At 44.9% G+C, this 15,247-nt stretch overlaps 1 protein-coding gene across 1 annotated transcript in view; it reads left to right on the top strand.

Moving 5' to 3' along the window:
- Ank3 (ankyrin 3) overlaps positions 1 to 15,247 on the top strand; it is a 368,541-nt gene that overhangs the window by 133,281 nt on the left and 220,013 nt on the right. Inside the window, exons 5-8 of the mRNA XM_023706118.1 lie at positions 2,583 to 2,681; positions 5,949 to 6,134; positions 8,007 to 8,105; positions 13,186 to 13,232. Of these exons, the coding sequence (XP_023561886.1) occupies positions 2,583 to 2,681; positions 5,949 to 6,134; positions 8,007 to 8,105; positions 13,186 to 13,232 (431 nt within the window). The remainder of the gene's footprint in view (positions 1 to 2,582; positions 2,682 to 5,948; positions 6,135 to 8,006; positions 8,106 to 13,185; positions 13,233 to 15,247) is intronic.

Genomic DNA, 15,247 nt, shown 5'->3' with positions numbered 1-15,247 from the left:
CCAGTTTCAGTGGCCAGCTTGGTGCCTGGGGCCGGCATGACATGTAGTACTGGGAATCAAACCCAGGTCCTTGTGCTTGTCATGCAGACAATTAGACCACTGAGCTATCTCCCAACCCCTTAAGTCTTAATAAGTTAGTTACCTTTTGCATCTATTACTTAGCACTCCAACGATCATTTAACCACAACTTGAGAAGGAAAATGAGTTCATTGAACTGGGACTATAAAGAATTATTAGTAAGTTCTTAATAATTTGTGCTGGATGCAACAACAGCGATTTCCAGTGTTTGCTATGGAAAGGTTTCAAACAGCTAACGCAGTGACAAAGTCAGCCACGTAAGTACGGTCCGGACAGGTGCTCACAGCAACTTTACGTCGCATCTCTAAGCTGAGGTTCACAAAAATTGCCCTATATGGACCGGTGATCTAGTGGTGCCCTGACACCTTAATTTTAAAAAGCACTTCATGACATACAAAGGCTGATCTTAAGATGCATGAGAAATTCTCATGGATGAAATTGAACCTCTTAAATGAAGTCACAAGACTTTGTATTTTGTTTTGGTGCATGTTATGGAGCATGCCTGAGCACTGTCTAAAAATTATACGTCTTCCATTTTATATCCTTGTAAGAGACCAACTGTAAACATTCAGTATAGAATTTATTGAAGGTATTAGATAAAATCAGACTTCAAACAGCAAACTCACTGGATCTTAAGTTCTCTGCCCTTTGAATGAAATCTATTGTTATAGAAAAGAAAATACAATTTAGGCACCAGTATGTGCCCTTTTTTTCCAATTTTATTTTGGCAATTTCCTAAGTTCATAAATTAATTTGAAAACATTGTTATATTTTTTCCTTGTAAGAGAAAAATAACCTTTCTGAAATCTGACCATTATCCCAATCCATTTGATATACACACACACAAAAAAAATAATAACTACAGCTACAGTTTGTTCAATGACAACACAGTATTGCAGATACCTTAAAACATTTTGACCTGGGTAATGCTGGTACGATTCGATTCTGCCTGTCAGAGGACCCTCACCACTCAGCACAGTTGTAACAGACACATGTGTTCTGGTTTCCTGCTTTGGGGTGTGTGTGTGTGTGCGTGTGTGTGTGTGTGTGTTTGCACGCTGGTTTTGTTGATCTTTTCTTGGCAGGTGGGATTTGTATGGCCTCATGTTATTTGGGTCAGAGGAATAAAACTTAAGTGAAGAAAAAGATAAAGAGGAAATCAGGGCTAGCCAAGTAGCTCAACAGATTGAAGCACCTGCAAGCAGGTACAGGGCCCAGGGCCCCAGGGCCCCAGGGTTCAATCCCCGGGCTTGCTGTGCCGCCCCGCCTCCGGGGCACACTGAGACAGCAATTGAGACTGATCCTGGTGGCGCACGTGCCTGTAAGCCCAGCTCTTGGTTGACTATAAGCAGGCAGATCACTCCAAGTCCAATCTAGTAGTGAGACTCTGAACACCCTGTAGACCCTTCCCTAAATAAAAAAAAAAAAAAAAAAAAAAAAACTTGATTTCAGGTAAAACTTTAGGATAGCAAATCCTCAAAAAGAAGTGGGAAGCTACAATGGGAAAGAGCTCATTACAGGGCGGCATCTCATCTTGGCTTTTTCTTCATAATATTTCTAAGTAGTCCCAACGCTACACATCTCCTCTGCCATTGTAATATATATGTATGTGGCATGTGGATGATTTGAAGGTGTGTTTTGCAAGAAAAACTCTTTAGAATATATAGGTCTCTAAGAAGAGCATCTACTTCAACCGCAGACAGCAACCTCAGGACTAGTGGGTGGGCACACCTGGGGCCAGCAGCCAGCTGTGTGAGCAGTGTTTTCTTAGTCCTCCTGCGCTCTGCCAGGCCCTTGCGTTGGGAGCCAACTTAACTGAGTGATACTTCAGCGATAATTTTGAAATTTTTCTATAAGCACTACGCTCTTAAAAACCTAAACCTATCCTCTGTAACTTTGACTTCAGAAAGAGCTCTTGGTGAAGGAAGATAGATGTTCGTTTGTTCACTTATCTATAAGAAAGCCCTGGTTTTAACCTGTCTTTTCTTTCTTCTTTCTTTTGGTTGAAGCTGTTCAAGATCAAAAGAAATTTCTTCCCAAACTAGGACTCTTTCAAATACTGACTTTTCTGTGCAAATTTTAAATCTTCATTTAAAATCTGTAGCTGTTGCTTGGGAGCTGTTATAGTCAAATGTATTTTCCCTCTATCTTCATAGATCTAGTAAAATTTACTCATGGTAGGCAATCAGTGATTACTGACTAAATGAATGTACTTAAATATGTAAAATGCTATGAATTATACCAAAACTCTTAACTATAGGTTATTAGTTATGAGCTACACTTATATTATGAATTAGGAAGCATAATTAATACATTGTATTTAAATTATGAATTCTTTAATACAGGTGGTATTGTCTAGGAAATATGAATATCTACACTGAAGTATTATTGAAAATTATCACAAGTGAGCACATCTTAGAGCAGATATCCTGGGTACCGTGGAAAAGCAAACGGTTCTAGAAACTGTTTATTTCTAGCTCACCACTTTATTTCTTGTTTTGCAGAATGGCTTCACACCACTGTACATGGCTGCCCAGGAAAACCACCTGGAAGTTGTCAAGTTTCTCCTTGACAACGGTGCCAGCCAGAGCCTGGCCACAGAGGTAAGACGCGTGGCTGCTTGCTATGACCGAGTTTGCCTGCTTACAAGGCATTTTGTAAACCAGGAGTTGTAAATTTGTCCTACTGGGATTTCAACTGTGATTGTATATTAGTGTGTTATGATTTTCTAAGTTTTGATGAAAGACATTAGAAGCTATTTTTAATCTTTAAAAATCTTCCATTGTATAAATACCTTTCTGCACTTAATATTTGGCTCTAGGCTGTTATTTTAATATTTAGCTTGTCATGCAAGAGTATTTTTTGTCTCTTTTCTCAAAAGGAACCATTGTTTTTGAAAATTTTTCAACTAAACATTAATTATAAACATTTTTTTCCAAATCTAACTTCGCCTAGTTATAATGATTAAGTTTGTTGATTTCCAAAGCTAGCTAATTAGATTTCATTCATAGTGCTAAATAAAACTCATAGATTTTTTTAAGCACCAAATAAAGTGGTATACCATTTGAAAAGGGTGCACAATCTTGGATAGAGAAATGGCTTTAGAAATAAAAATAAAGTCTTGATTTCTTTTTTTTTTTGTAATTTGCTTTTTAAACTAATCTATGGAACATCGCAATCAATTGTTAAGTAGAAATGTATTGCCAATAATAGGCACCAACATCTCAGGATTCTTTATGCAAGACAGTGAGTTCCAGCATATGCACAATTACTTAGGAAAAGCCAGTCCGCTTCTACGCAGAGGTGCGTCCTGAATGGCAGGGGCATGGCATGGACGAGTCACCTAGGGCCTCCTCGGCTTTCACACCCTGCCTTCCAGGGAAGGCGACCAGTAAGTGAAGGTGAAGAGTCACACCAAGAGAAATGCAAATAGCCATGAATATACGGAAATGCTTTCGTTCTCATCCACAAGGAAATATGAACACATTAATCAAATAAAGAGATCCAATCTTTTGTCCATGACAAAAAAAAAGATGAGAAGAGAAAATCAGAACTACTTTTCCATAATACTGCTGTTTTGGTTACTTTCCTGTCATTGCTAGGACAAATACCTGACACTCAAAATTGAGAAAGGAAAGATTTATTTATCTTACAGTGTATGGAGGTTTCAGTTCATATATAGCTGGCTCCAAGGCAGAGTGGCACGTGTCAGGGGGCAGCAGCTCATGGCGGCAGAAGACAGCTAAAACAAAGTGGGGAGCGGCAGCAGAGGCAGCAAGCAAGACTCTCTGCCCCCCCATACATTACATTCAGACCTGGGTGTAGCACTCACACCCAGCAGCCCAGCAGCACTCACAAACATAAACCCGGCAGCACTCACACCCATAATCTCAGCACTGGATTCATGAATCAGCCACAAACTCTAGAAGCATGACTGCATGAGGCACACACCATAACAACTGATGAAATTGAGACACAATTGCAATTCTTTTGCAGAACACTTGACAGGAAGTATCAAAATTAATATTTGCATGGCTTATTGCTTCCTAGTTCCAGTGCTGAGAATTTATACTGCAGACATATTAGAAGAAAACTTACCAGTTTCCCACCAAGGAAAATAGTGATGAGGGTGACATTTGCAGAACAGCCTATCGCATGCAAGTCACCAGATTTTCTTCTGCCCCCTTACAAATGATAAAGGCATCCTGACCCAAGTAAAATAATAAGTGACTTGCTTGCCAATTCAGCAACAAACACAATTTTGAACCTTTAGTGTGTACAGTAGTAAAGCAGGGCTGGTGAGATGGCTCAGTGGTCTAAAGCACCTACTTAGAACAAGCTAAGTTAAGCAAAGCACAGGGACCGCGGTTCAATCCCCCAGCACCACATGCCAGCCAGCCCCGCCCCCTGGTGGGCTGAGCTGGCCACACACACACACAAAATAAAATAAATAAATAAACAAACAAATAAATAAAATTAAAAAAAAAAAGTAGTAAAGCAGTGCAGGGTTAAAATCTGTGAACCGGTCAGGATAGTCCACCCTGTGCTGCTGGTTCTATAATCAGAAATACTGGATCACACACACAGGAACCAGCCTCGTGAAATGGGAAGCTGCCTCTTTATCAAGGTCTGAGGAGTTCTAGGTAACTGCGAGGCGAAGATGCAAACTGCTCGAAGTTTGTCTGTGTGCTCCTAGGTCCAAATGTTTTCTAAATTCTTTTACTTGAGCTCATGGAAGTCAGAATACTCATTCCCAGAATAGTAGCTACTGAGACTCGGGAGTAGGGAGAGCAGGGTTGTGTTTTGATGATGTGCAAAGTCTCACACAGGAAGAACAGGTACTTGGCGGGGAGCTCTGGCAGCACACAGAGACTGTAATAGTCAAAGCATACCTACCGCTCGTGATGACTGAGAGAATAAACTTCCGATGCCTTCGCCACAAATACCAAATGCCCTGGAGGGGGCAGTTGCATTAACTTGACTAAGTGGCGACACAAAATGGTACATCTTACTATTACTTTGTATTTCATAATTATGTAAAATTAAACTCGTCTGTGTATGATGAAACTGTCCGGTGCAGTGGCACACACCTGTAATCCCAGGGCTTGGGAGGTAGAGGCAAGAGGATCATTATGAGTTCAAGGCCAGCCTGAACTCATCGTGGGACCCGATCTCAAAAAGACATAAAATAAGCAAATAAATAAAATCAAGTTTTGATTGATCACTATGTCATCTGCCATTATTGGTCAGAGAAGCGAGAGTATTTCATAGGGGTCTTTCTTAAAACAACAGTGACTATGGCTCATTAATTTCTGTATACTAATGTGGCCCAGACATCCACCAGGCCAAAATAATGAACCAGACAGGCGATGAGCTGGGCAGTATACTGCATCTTTAAAGCATTAGTGACAACATTTATATCAGATTGAAACTCCTTTGAAAATTCTGCTTGACTGGAACCAAAGTTTTGTGTACTGAAATTATGGTGGCTTCCAATTTTTTTATGTAGTACTTTTATGAGTTTTTGAAATGTTTAAACATTTCTTCTTAGTGTAGAATTATTACTATTAACAGAAAAAAAACCCAAAATCTTCTTTCAACGCTGAGGATCCAACCCAATGCCTCAAAGCCTGTATACAAATAGCTTACTTTTTTGTTTGTGAATTAACACACACATACACACATACACACATACACAGACACACACACATCTTGTCAAGTGTGTGTCTATTGCCTATTTGAATATGTTGTTAGTTTGAATAACGTTAAATAAAAATCAGTGCTTGCTCTCCGGTTGCCCTCTTCTTTGTTGACGGAGTCCAGAAGCAGCCACCTCTAGGGTCGGTTTTGACGCATCCGTTTCTTTGCAGGACGGCTTCACGCCGCTGGCAGTGGCTTTGCAGCAAGGTCATGACCAGGTAGTTTCGCTCCTGCTAGAAAATGACACAAAAGGAAAGGTGCGTCTTCCGGCTCTTCACATCGCCGCCCGAAAAGACGACACGAAAGCCGCTGCCCTGCTGCTGCAGAATGACAACAACGCGGACGTGGAGTCGAAGGTGAGCCCAGGCCCACAAGCCTCGCACGCGTCCACCCCAGCTAGCTGTGCAGCTTCTAAGGTTGCCTGGCTTCCCTCTGGGCAAGCTTGCCCCCGATCTCAGCTTTACCGAGAGGAGTGCAAATGTGTAACCCGGCCCGCTGAAGGTGCCCTCGACTTGCAAATCAGCCTGAGGGTGCTGTGAGTGCTGCCCTCGCGTGCTAGAGGGGAGATACCTCAGGAGCAGCTGATTCACATGTAACTGATGGTTTCCTTCTTCCTAGTGTCATGCTTGGAACGAGTCTAACACTGCAGCCCAAACACCAGGGTGAAAGTTACACAATGCTGAGAATAGTATGACAGTGAAACCTCTGGGTCCTAGGTAGCTGAGACAACAGGCAGCGTGCCCCATGCGGGTCTGTGTGGAAGGTGTGCAGGAGCGAAGGAGCTACGGCCCCACAGCCATTGTCCTCACGTGTCCTCCCCGAAAGTCTCCAAGAAGGAAATGTGGCAACTGGGCTGGGCCACCTGCTGCCTTCAGCTCGCCGAGCTTTCTCTCTGTGCTCTGTGCTCCCGTCACAGCTTCCCTCCGCAACCCCAAGCTTCACCATTTAGCTTGCTGCAGCCCATGTCACCGACAGTGAACTAACCGTTCATTTTTTCCTCCTCTTTGCTTCCAAATGTGTTAACCTAGATGGTGGTGAATAGAACAACAGAGGTATATGGCTCTCTCACTCCGTATCTGTGTGATCCGTCCCTGCATCGTCACTGCCCGTGACTTAGTGCCGCTGCCTCCTCTCCTTCCCTCTTCTCTGCATCGCCTCCCGTAGGCTAGATCCCGCTTCCTTCCCTGCCCCACGGAGCATGTGCCAGAGCAGACAGTAGTTTGATCCCCAGGGCTTTCTGCAGCTGAACCTGGTGTATGAAAGGAAGTGTGAGGGATCCTTGCACCCGAAGGGTACCGCAGTAGACCTGTGAGAGGTGGAGAGTCTCGACACCTAGGTGCTTATCAGCTGTACCAAAAGCTGCAGACAACCCTGTCATTCTACTCCTCCAGGACTGATTCTTTAGGGTTCTGCATGACACTTACCCTCTGTGGTGTCAGCAAGAGGAAAAGCTGGCTCCGAAGGTGCCAGTGGGAGCCACCCCGCCCAGAGCCAGCGACACAGCTAGCATGGCTAAGAGGCTTGCGAACAACTTAGAGATGCATCTGGTTCCTATAAGGTTTCAATCTTTGGGGACTAAGTGAATTGCTGCATGTTTAGCATCTTTTTAAGGAAGTAAAATGACCATGGCCTAGAAATATCCAGAAAAAATGTGTAATTGAATAGGCATCTGCTAATAAGGAAATTAGCCTGTGGATTCTTCACGGAATATGATCACCTATTAAACACAATCAATTCTGTGGTAATACCTGTAGCCCTCAAAATTGCCTTAGTCCTTAAAATTGACATGTATTGTTGGTTAATTTCAATCTATATTGAATATATAAAGCTAACTGAATTTGGATAAAGAGTTTCAGTGGCCAATTCTATCATCTGTAATCAAACAGAGCTCCTAAAACAAGCTTTTCATGGGCTATAAAGATTTTTCTTGTCATACCTACCAAACTTTTTCAGTGTTGGCTTCTACGTAGTTACTGTACTGGACTGCTAAGATGAATCAGTTGGTCTCTGCCTGGGATTGGTACCGGCTGGTCCTCTGCCCGTGAATGTGGGGTTTCTTAGAAACCCAGTGAGCATCCGGCACTGATAGAAAGCTAGCACAGGACGGAATGTGGATCTCAGCATATTTTGCTTCCTCATTTGTATCTGGGCAGGGCTGTGACACCAGCTTACCAGACAAGGAGCTGCTAGGAATCGACTGAACCTCTTCTGTGTCCTTCTCTTCACAGAGTGGCTTCACCCCGCTCCACATAGCTGCTCACTACGGAAATATCAATGTAGCCACTTTGCTGCTGAACCGAGCGGCGGCTGTAGACTTCACTGCACGGGTAAGAGCCCTGAATGCATGGCCGTGGAGCGGTGATGAGGGACGTTGCTTTCCCAGTCTGAGAGGAAGGAGGGACAGATGGTGGCCACCGGTCTTTCTAGCCAGCAAATGCTATGATTCTTTACTTGTCCTGTGCATTTTCCTGCTCTTACGTTGACGTGATTGCTCCCTAGCAGCAAAAGTAAACCAAGGCCAGGGGTTGCTGGGATACATAATATAGACATGTATAGAAGATGCAGGTCATGCCGCCATGGCAGTGGACTCCACATGGTTCCCCAAGGTGACATTTCTAAGACTATTAGAAATTTTTCAAATGGGACTTGGGGTGCTCTACAGATAGCAAGTAGGAATGATTCTACAAGTAGACATTCTTATAGGTAGGAATGTTCTAGAATACCCAGATAAGGTCCAGATTTTTGAACCCTCAGTATCTTTTTGTCTCTGACCAACTTTCATAATGGATAACAGGACTGTTATTCAATGGAGTAAGCTCCTACTCACTGAGGAAAAGCTAGAAGGTCGTGTGCATGCCAGACAACAATGTGCACATCCAAACAAGGCATTTCTGCTCTGAAGGCAAAGCGTGGCTCACTACTGGGCTTGAGCACTAGAAATGCCATTGGAAAACAATGAAATTCATGTTGTCATGTTTCCAAAACATGGGATGTTGGAAGGAGGATGAAGTGCCAGCTCAAAGTACTGACGCCAGAGTTTACATTTTGGTTATAATTTTTTTTTCTCTCTATATCTCTGAGTTTCCTTATTTGTAAGATGAGTTAATAGGAATGAGGAACTTAAATAATAAATATAATAAAATAATTTCGCCTTACCATCATCGAATCACTCTGAGACACTGGATGTAAAGCCCTTAACACAACACCAGACCCATCATCGTGGCAGGGGCAGCAAGAGTGCATGATCCCAAACAGCACTGAAGCATTATTTTTGCTAAGCTTTCTTAAAGTAAGAATGGGCGAAGGAATTGGCAGCGATGCCAGGACTAGCAGAAATAGTACCAACAGTAAAAGTAATACCATTTTTGATCTAATGACTGGATAGAAAAGCAAAACATTTTTATCACACCTGCTCTACTGAGAAGACAAACATTAATTATTCCTGTTTTGCAGAAGGGGAAACTGAGACTTAGATATAAACTGCTACATTATCCCAGAGCGTGCAGGTTGGAAGAGGCAGGACCGACCACTCCCGTACCAAATTCAGTGTCCCTGCAGCAACTTAAAAGAGTTCATTTTTCTTTTCTTCTTATAATTCATTAGTTCTATAATAAGTAGTAGGTGTTCAGACTGTACTAATAGAAAGCCTATGTCCTGCCCTACTGTCGTTTCCTTGCACAAAGCCTATGGCAATTCCTATGACCTGAGGTGCCAGTCAGTTGTTTTCTCTGGAGCTCTGTTCATGCATGAACTGCACCCGCCTGTGCAGCTCCAAGGTCTGCTGTGACTCTTGAAGGACAGACTTGAGTGCTGCTTTATGCCGCATGTAAACAGGGTGTGCCCACGTGAACACTGAGTGCACTTCAAGATGCAGCCTTCTGGTTTTATTTCTGTAATTGGCGATGCAATAAAAACCTCATTTACTCACATCTTCTAATTGGAACATTTGGAAAATTCATGTCAGAGTGGCGTTTGAAGTTTGTCTTTATGCCATTGTTCAGAAATGTCCTGATGCTGCCGAAAATAAGATTGGGGGATGCTCATGCAATTCAGCACACATGTCTCAATATCTCCAGGCTCCACCCAGCAACTCCAAGGCACCCATTAACATTAAAACAATGACTGTGGTAATTACAAAAGATACTTGGTTATTGATTAAAATTCAATGGCAACTTGACCCACATTGTTAGCCTTGCCTGACTCTCCATCTGCAAATGAAAGTAGTTGCTTTTGTTTGAAATGTGTGGAACTGCAGCCTTCTCCCTGATTTTACCCTGAGTCATTCCTGAATGATGAGGCTCCCTAGCATTCCGGGCTTCAGGCTGTGGTGGAATTTGATTACACTTGGGGAGGCATTGGTCTTGATTATCCTCCGCAACCTCTGAACCTGCTTTGATGATTGATGACTTGCTGTAGGGTGTCTGTGTCTCAAATCTCTCCCTAAAGGACTTGTCAACATTCCAGCACCAAGCCTCTAGTAACTTCACTTCTAATCATGCCAGATCTGGACTTTCAGACTTTACAGGCTTCTCTTTGCCCAATCTCAGAAAGTCTTTCTCAGTCGCAGTTCCCTTGGGAAAGTAGCAGATGCAAGTAAAGTGCCCCAAGTGCAGACTGGATCAAGTGCTATCTGCTTGGAATAATCCGGGGGTGACCAGAAGTCTCATTTGCTAAGAACCAGAGGCAAATATTAGCTATGAATCACAGACCTCAGTCCTAAGCTTAGGCAGAGATGTAGAAAGTGCTTACAAGGTAAACGTAAGAAAAAGCTGCAGCAATCTGTCTCTGGGGCCGTGATTTCTGTTTTGGGATGGTGACAACATCCAGGAGGGAGTGGAAAGGCAGAAACAGCCTCGCAGTTCTCTGCGGTGTTGGGCTGGGGATTACTCAGCGAGGGCAACCTGCGAGCAGGCAGAGCTGGGGAACAGAAGGCAGACACTTCCGGAGGCATTTCCTGCCTGCAGATGTTCATTCTAAGCCACATAAAAGGCAGAAACAGTAGCAGGGTGACTAAAGAGAGCACACGATAGGCCGGCTTGCTCTCTGCCCTGCTTCTTTGTAGCTCTCACTGATTTATACGGCAATAAAGCAAACCCCAGCCAATGGTGCATGTCGTGCACTACGGGAGCAACTCTGGCAACCCATTTGTAGCATGCTTGTCTATTTTATTAATGCGTTTTCTTAGATTTTTGTTTTGTTTTGTTTTTTGTGCGGAACCAGGATTGAACTCAGGCCCTTGCGCTTGCCAGGCAAGTGCTTTCTTAGATTTTTATTGCAATGTCAAGGTTGGCTTTTGCGTTTTGATTTTGCTTTATATGCATAAGATACCCCTCCTGACGCCTTCAGCATTTCCTTCCTGATTATCCGCGGAGATGATTCGTTCAGCCTCCAGGGGCCGCTGCAGAAGCTACCCCCGCTGGGCCGCAGCCGCAGTGCTGAGTCAGCGTTCTTCATTCTTTGCACTGAATCTTCTCTGAGGCGGCGTTGGCAGTGGCGCTGCAGGAGTCTATGCGGGACTCTTCCTCTCTTAGCAAATCCCTCCAGCTCTCCCGGGGAAGACAGTGTCACCAAGACATGCCGGAGCTACAGCTGGTCATCCTTCCACGGAGGAGTATTTATGCACTGAAACAACCAAAAGCCGAATTACTTTTGGTAGATCCCTGCAACCCTCCTTTTATTGATTGAAAGTGATAAGGGATTTTTCATCTGCTAAGGGTTTTTACATCAAATCTAATGGGCCACTTAACCTAATTCTGTCTCTCGCGATGGACCTTTCTCTTGTAAATTATTATTATGCACTTTCCCCTTTTGAGAAGAAAATTGAATCAAGCAGCAGTCTGTTAATCTCGCACTTTTCCCTCGACCTCTGAAAGGATGAGAGACGGGGGTTTCCAGCAGCGTTTCAGGTAGCTCGTGGAGTAGTGCGCAGTGTGAGACCAGGAATGCAACAGAAGGGCGTTCGCAGCGGCTGGGGTGAGCCCGGAACGCAACTGCTTGAGAAGCGGCAGCCTTAGAGCCTTGCATACAAGTCGTGGAAGTGAAAGCATTGATTATGCAGTTTTCATCTTGTCACAATGGAAAGCTTCCTTCTCTTTTCTGTGAAATAATTCAAACATGACTTTTAGCATACGAATCCTGAGAGGAACAGGGAGTTCTCCGTATCTCAGCATAGACCTGTATTGCGCCGCCGCTCGGTGCTGCGCGAGGGTGGAAGGTCCCCGGGGCATTAGCCCCTCACCCCCAGCCAGGTGAACGCCTACACAGGTCCCTGAGCTTTGGGGCGCTCTGCTTAGAGTGAGAATGTGTGTGTGTGGTCCAGGTCCGTGACGGGTTAGCAGTCCCACTGATGACCTTGCTCAATAGCAGATGTTTACGTGAGATTTTGAGGAGTCCTGAGACTCCATGAAATCCTGCAAAGATGACAGTGAAAGGTAGTTTAAGTTAGGGATAAAGTGAAAGCAATATTGTTTTGATACTGGAACTACTACATCTATGGGTGGAAGAATGGAGTGGCGGGTGGATGTTCGAGCCAAACAGAAGACCAACGTGGCTGGGTGTACCCGTGAGCCAGATAGTGTGTGTGGATGGACGCTACCAGAGACGTCACTTCTTCCTTCACTTCCTTTCCTCTCTCCTACCCCCCCCCTCCCCTTTCCTTTGGGTACTGGGGACTGAACCTAGGGCCTCCAAACCCCACTGCATCCCCAGCACTTTTCTACTATTTTAAGGCAGAGGCTCCCCAAGTTGCCCGGACTGGGCTTGAGCTTAAGATCGTCCTGCCTCAGCATCCCAGAGTATAGCACCATGCATAACTCAGAGATTACTTTTCTAAATTTAATTCAAGGTAGCAGTGTTTAAGAGAGCCTTTCCTATGAGCTGGGCCTGAAAACTCATACTTAAGTGACTTACATATTCTACTCTTAATAGTGCTTACTAAAATGTGAGTACCCAATACTCTGGTCATCCTTATTCTACTAATTCTAATTCATTCAGGCACCAGGGTACTAGACCGGATAACACAACATTCGTGATAACTGGACTGTGGAGCATAATTCCCGACGCACAACTTAACATAGGCTACAGTGCCAAGGAAGACTTCTCTAAGAACTTAGAGGGGCTGAAGAGAATTCAAGGCAGGGAGGCAGGGCTGATGAACGCACTGAACAGCCCCACAGTGCACAGGCCATGGCCCTTTCCTCAGCACCTCTGTTGGCCCCTGTCTCAAGCTCCCAGAAGCCCTGCCTGGCTTCCCACTAGTAGAACACTTCGCACCAGATCCCTCCTGCCTGAATCCAGGCCTTTTGGCCCCTGGGCCCCTCCTCACCCGTGCTGCCTTTATTCCGGAGCCCATCACCATGGCTACTAATTTCAATTGAAATTTAAAATTCATGTCTTTCTTCCCAAGAGCATTCAGATGCTCGGCCCTGCATGTGGCGTGACTGCCATGTGCAGCGGCACCGATACCTCTCCATCACCTAAGAAGGTTCTTTGGAGCAAACCTGCGGCACCTTGCCCTCAAGGCCACACCTGTGTCATCTTGCACACCTGGAATCCCTGGAGCCAGGCTGGCACTGGGAGGGACACGGTATATATTTAGAAGACTCAGGAATGGATGGAAGTGTCACCCCTCGGCCTCCTACACTTCCCCTAAACTCCTGCTGCAGTGCAAACTTCCCTTCCTCAGGCTCCTCTTCTCCCGAGTTCAGCAAATTCTGTGGCTTCAGCTGAACTTTCCCCGGGGGTTAAAAACTGCTTCCCAAACCGCCATCACCAGCCTTGAGGAAGAGGAAATTCCAAGGACTGAAGTGAAATTTGAAGCCGGAGAACCAAGCTTGAACATTGAATGGCAGGTGCTAAGGGCAAGTGTCCCCCTGGGCGGAGCCTCACGAGTGCCCTGTATGGTAGCCTTGGGAGGTGGCAGACTGCTTCTCCAGAGCTGCTGCCAAGCTGTGTTCAGGGCAAGGACCCTGAAGCCCAACCCCTAAACACCCCATCAGGGTGACCCCAGGAGATGCCTGGAAGGACGTCGGCCATGCTCCAGCTAAGAGTGCACCTGTCCTTCAGAATGGCTCAGGCTCCAGGGAACGCTTCGGTTTGTGTAATGATGCCTGTGCCACTACATTTTCCCCTCATTGTACAATTCTTTTTTAAAATAAAAGAAAAAAAAAACACAATAGTCCTATTTTTTCAATTTATGTGTTTAACTTTCTGTGAGCCAGATATGCATCCACAGACGTTTTGTGCATGCAAGAACATTCCTTTGAATTGAGACATATTTTTAAGATTGGTTTATCCCCTAGTAGAGGATCAATAGCATTAAACATAAAAACTTTAAAAACCAGAATATATAAACCTCCTCCTGGATGAAAACAGGCAGAGAGCAAAGAAATGAGTGATGAGAAGCAGCCATGTGGCCGCCGCCCTAGCTACAGTCCCATTGCCATGGTAACAGCAATATCTTGTCAAGAACAAAGTAAGTTTGCAAGATAAACAGAGGTGAGGGGTCGTGTAGCCTTGGGCATGGATGTGCTCTTCCAAGGCATCTCTAGGCCGCCTTTTCCAGTTAGTTCTTTAAGTGGCATGTGAGGGAGAACCTCTCAGAGACATTGTTTTTCTTACATACATGTGTTCAGTTCAACTTCATTAGCCTCTTCCCATGTGACATCTGTGTTGCTCCTCCCCTGAAGGGGCAAAGTTTCTAAGTGGCAGTAGTATGCAGCAAGGATACTGCATGCTGGGTCCTGGCTGTTTCGTGGCCACCGATGTGGTCCAGGGCAAATCCTTTTGTCTTCTGGCCTGCAGTTTCTTAAAAGAGAAGGGGTAGGAGTGGGGCAATCAGCCAATAAGATGCCTCCTGTCTGTCCCACCATCTGGTCTGGCGGCGACAGAGGTGGCCTTCAGCGTCTCTTCCTCCTCCCTCAATAGACAGTAGATACGGTACAGTGCCAACGGCTCTCTTATTGAACCCAGACTCGTGCAGTCCCCAGTGGCTGCAGCTTACTCCAAGTACTCTGGGCAGTGCTTTGGCTTTATCATCTATAACATGAGCCTGATAGAAGCTGGACGTGGTAGCTCAGGCCTGTAATCCCAGCCCTCTGGAGGCTGAGGCAAGAGGATCACTATGAGTTTGAGGCCAGCCTGGGCTACAATTAAGTTCAAAGCTAGCCTGAACTGCATATTGAGACCCTGCCTCTGAACACTTGACTGGCATGGTGGTAGTGCCTAAGTCCCAACAGCATGACCGCTGAGTGAAGGAAGCCACTTAAGTCACTACCACTGTGCAGGCAGGATCTCCAGACGCATTTGTGGGTGCTTCTCTCGCTGCTTTCCCCACAAGAGGACCCACAAGTTATAAGACATATTCTCCTGCATGGTCTGATAGAAATGCATGATGTGGTGGGTGGCATGGGGACAGCTGTCTAAAGGGCTTCTAAAGGGAGTCAGAGATGTCCCTTCCCAGAATATTTGG

The sequence above is a fragment of the Octodon degus genome, unplaced genomic scaffold (assembly GCF_000260255.1).
Source record: "Octodon degus isolate 3935 unplaced genomic scaffold, OctDeg1.0 scaffold00240, whole genome shotgun sequence".
NCBI lineage: Eukaryota > Metazoa > Chordata > Mammalia > Rodentia > Octodontidae > Octodon > Octodon degus.
The sequence above is the reverse complement of the archived record's forward strand: the minus strand, read 5'-3'. Positions and strand labels throughout refer to the sequence as shown.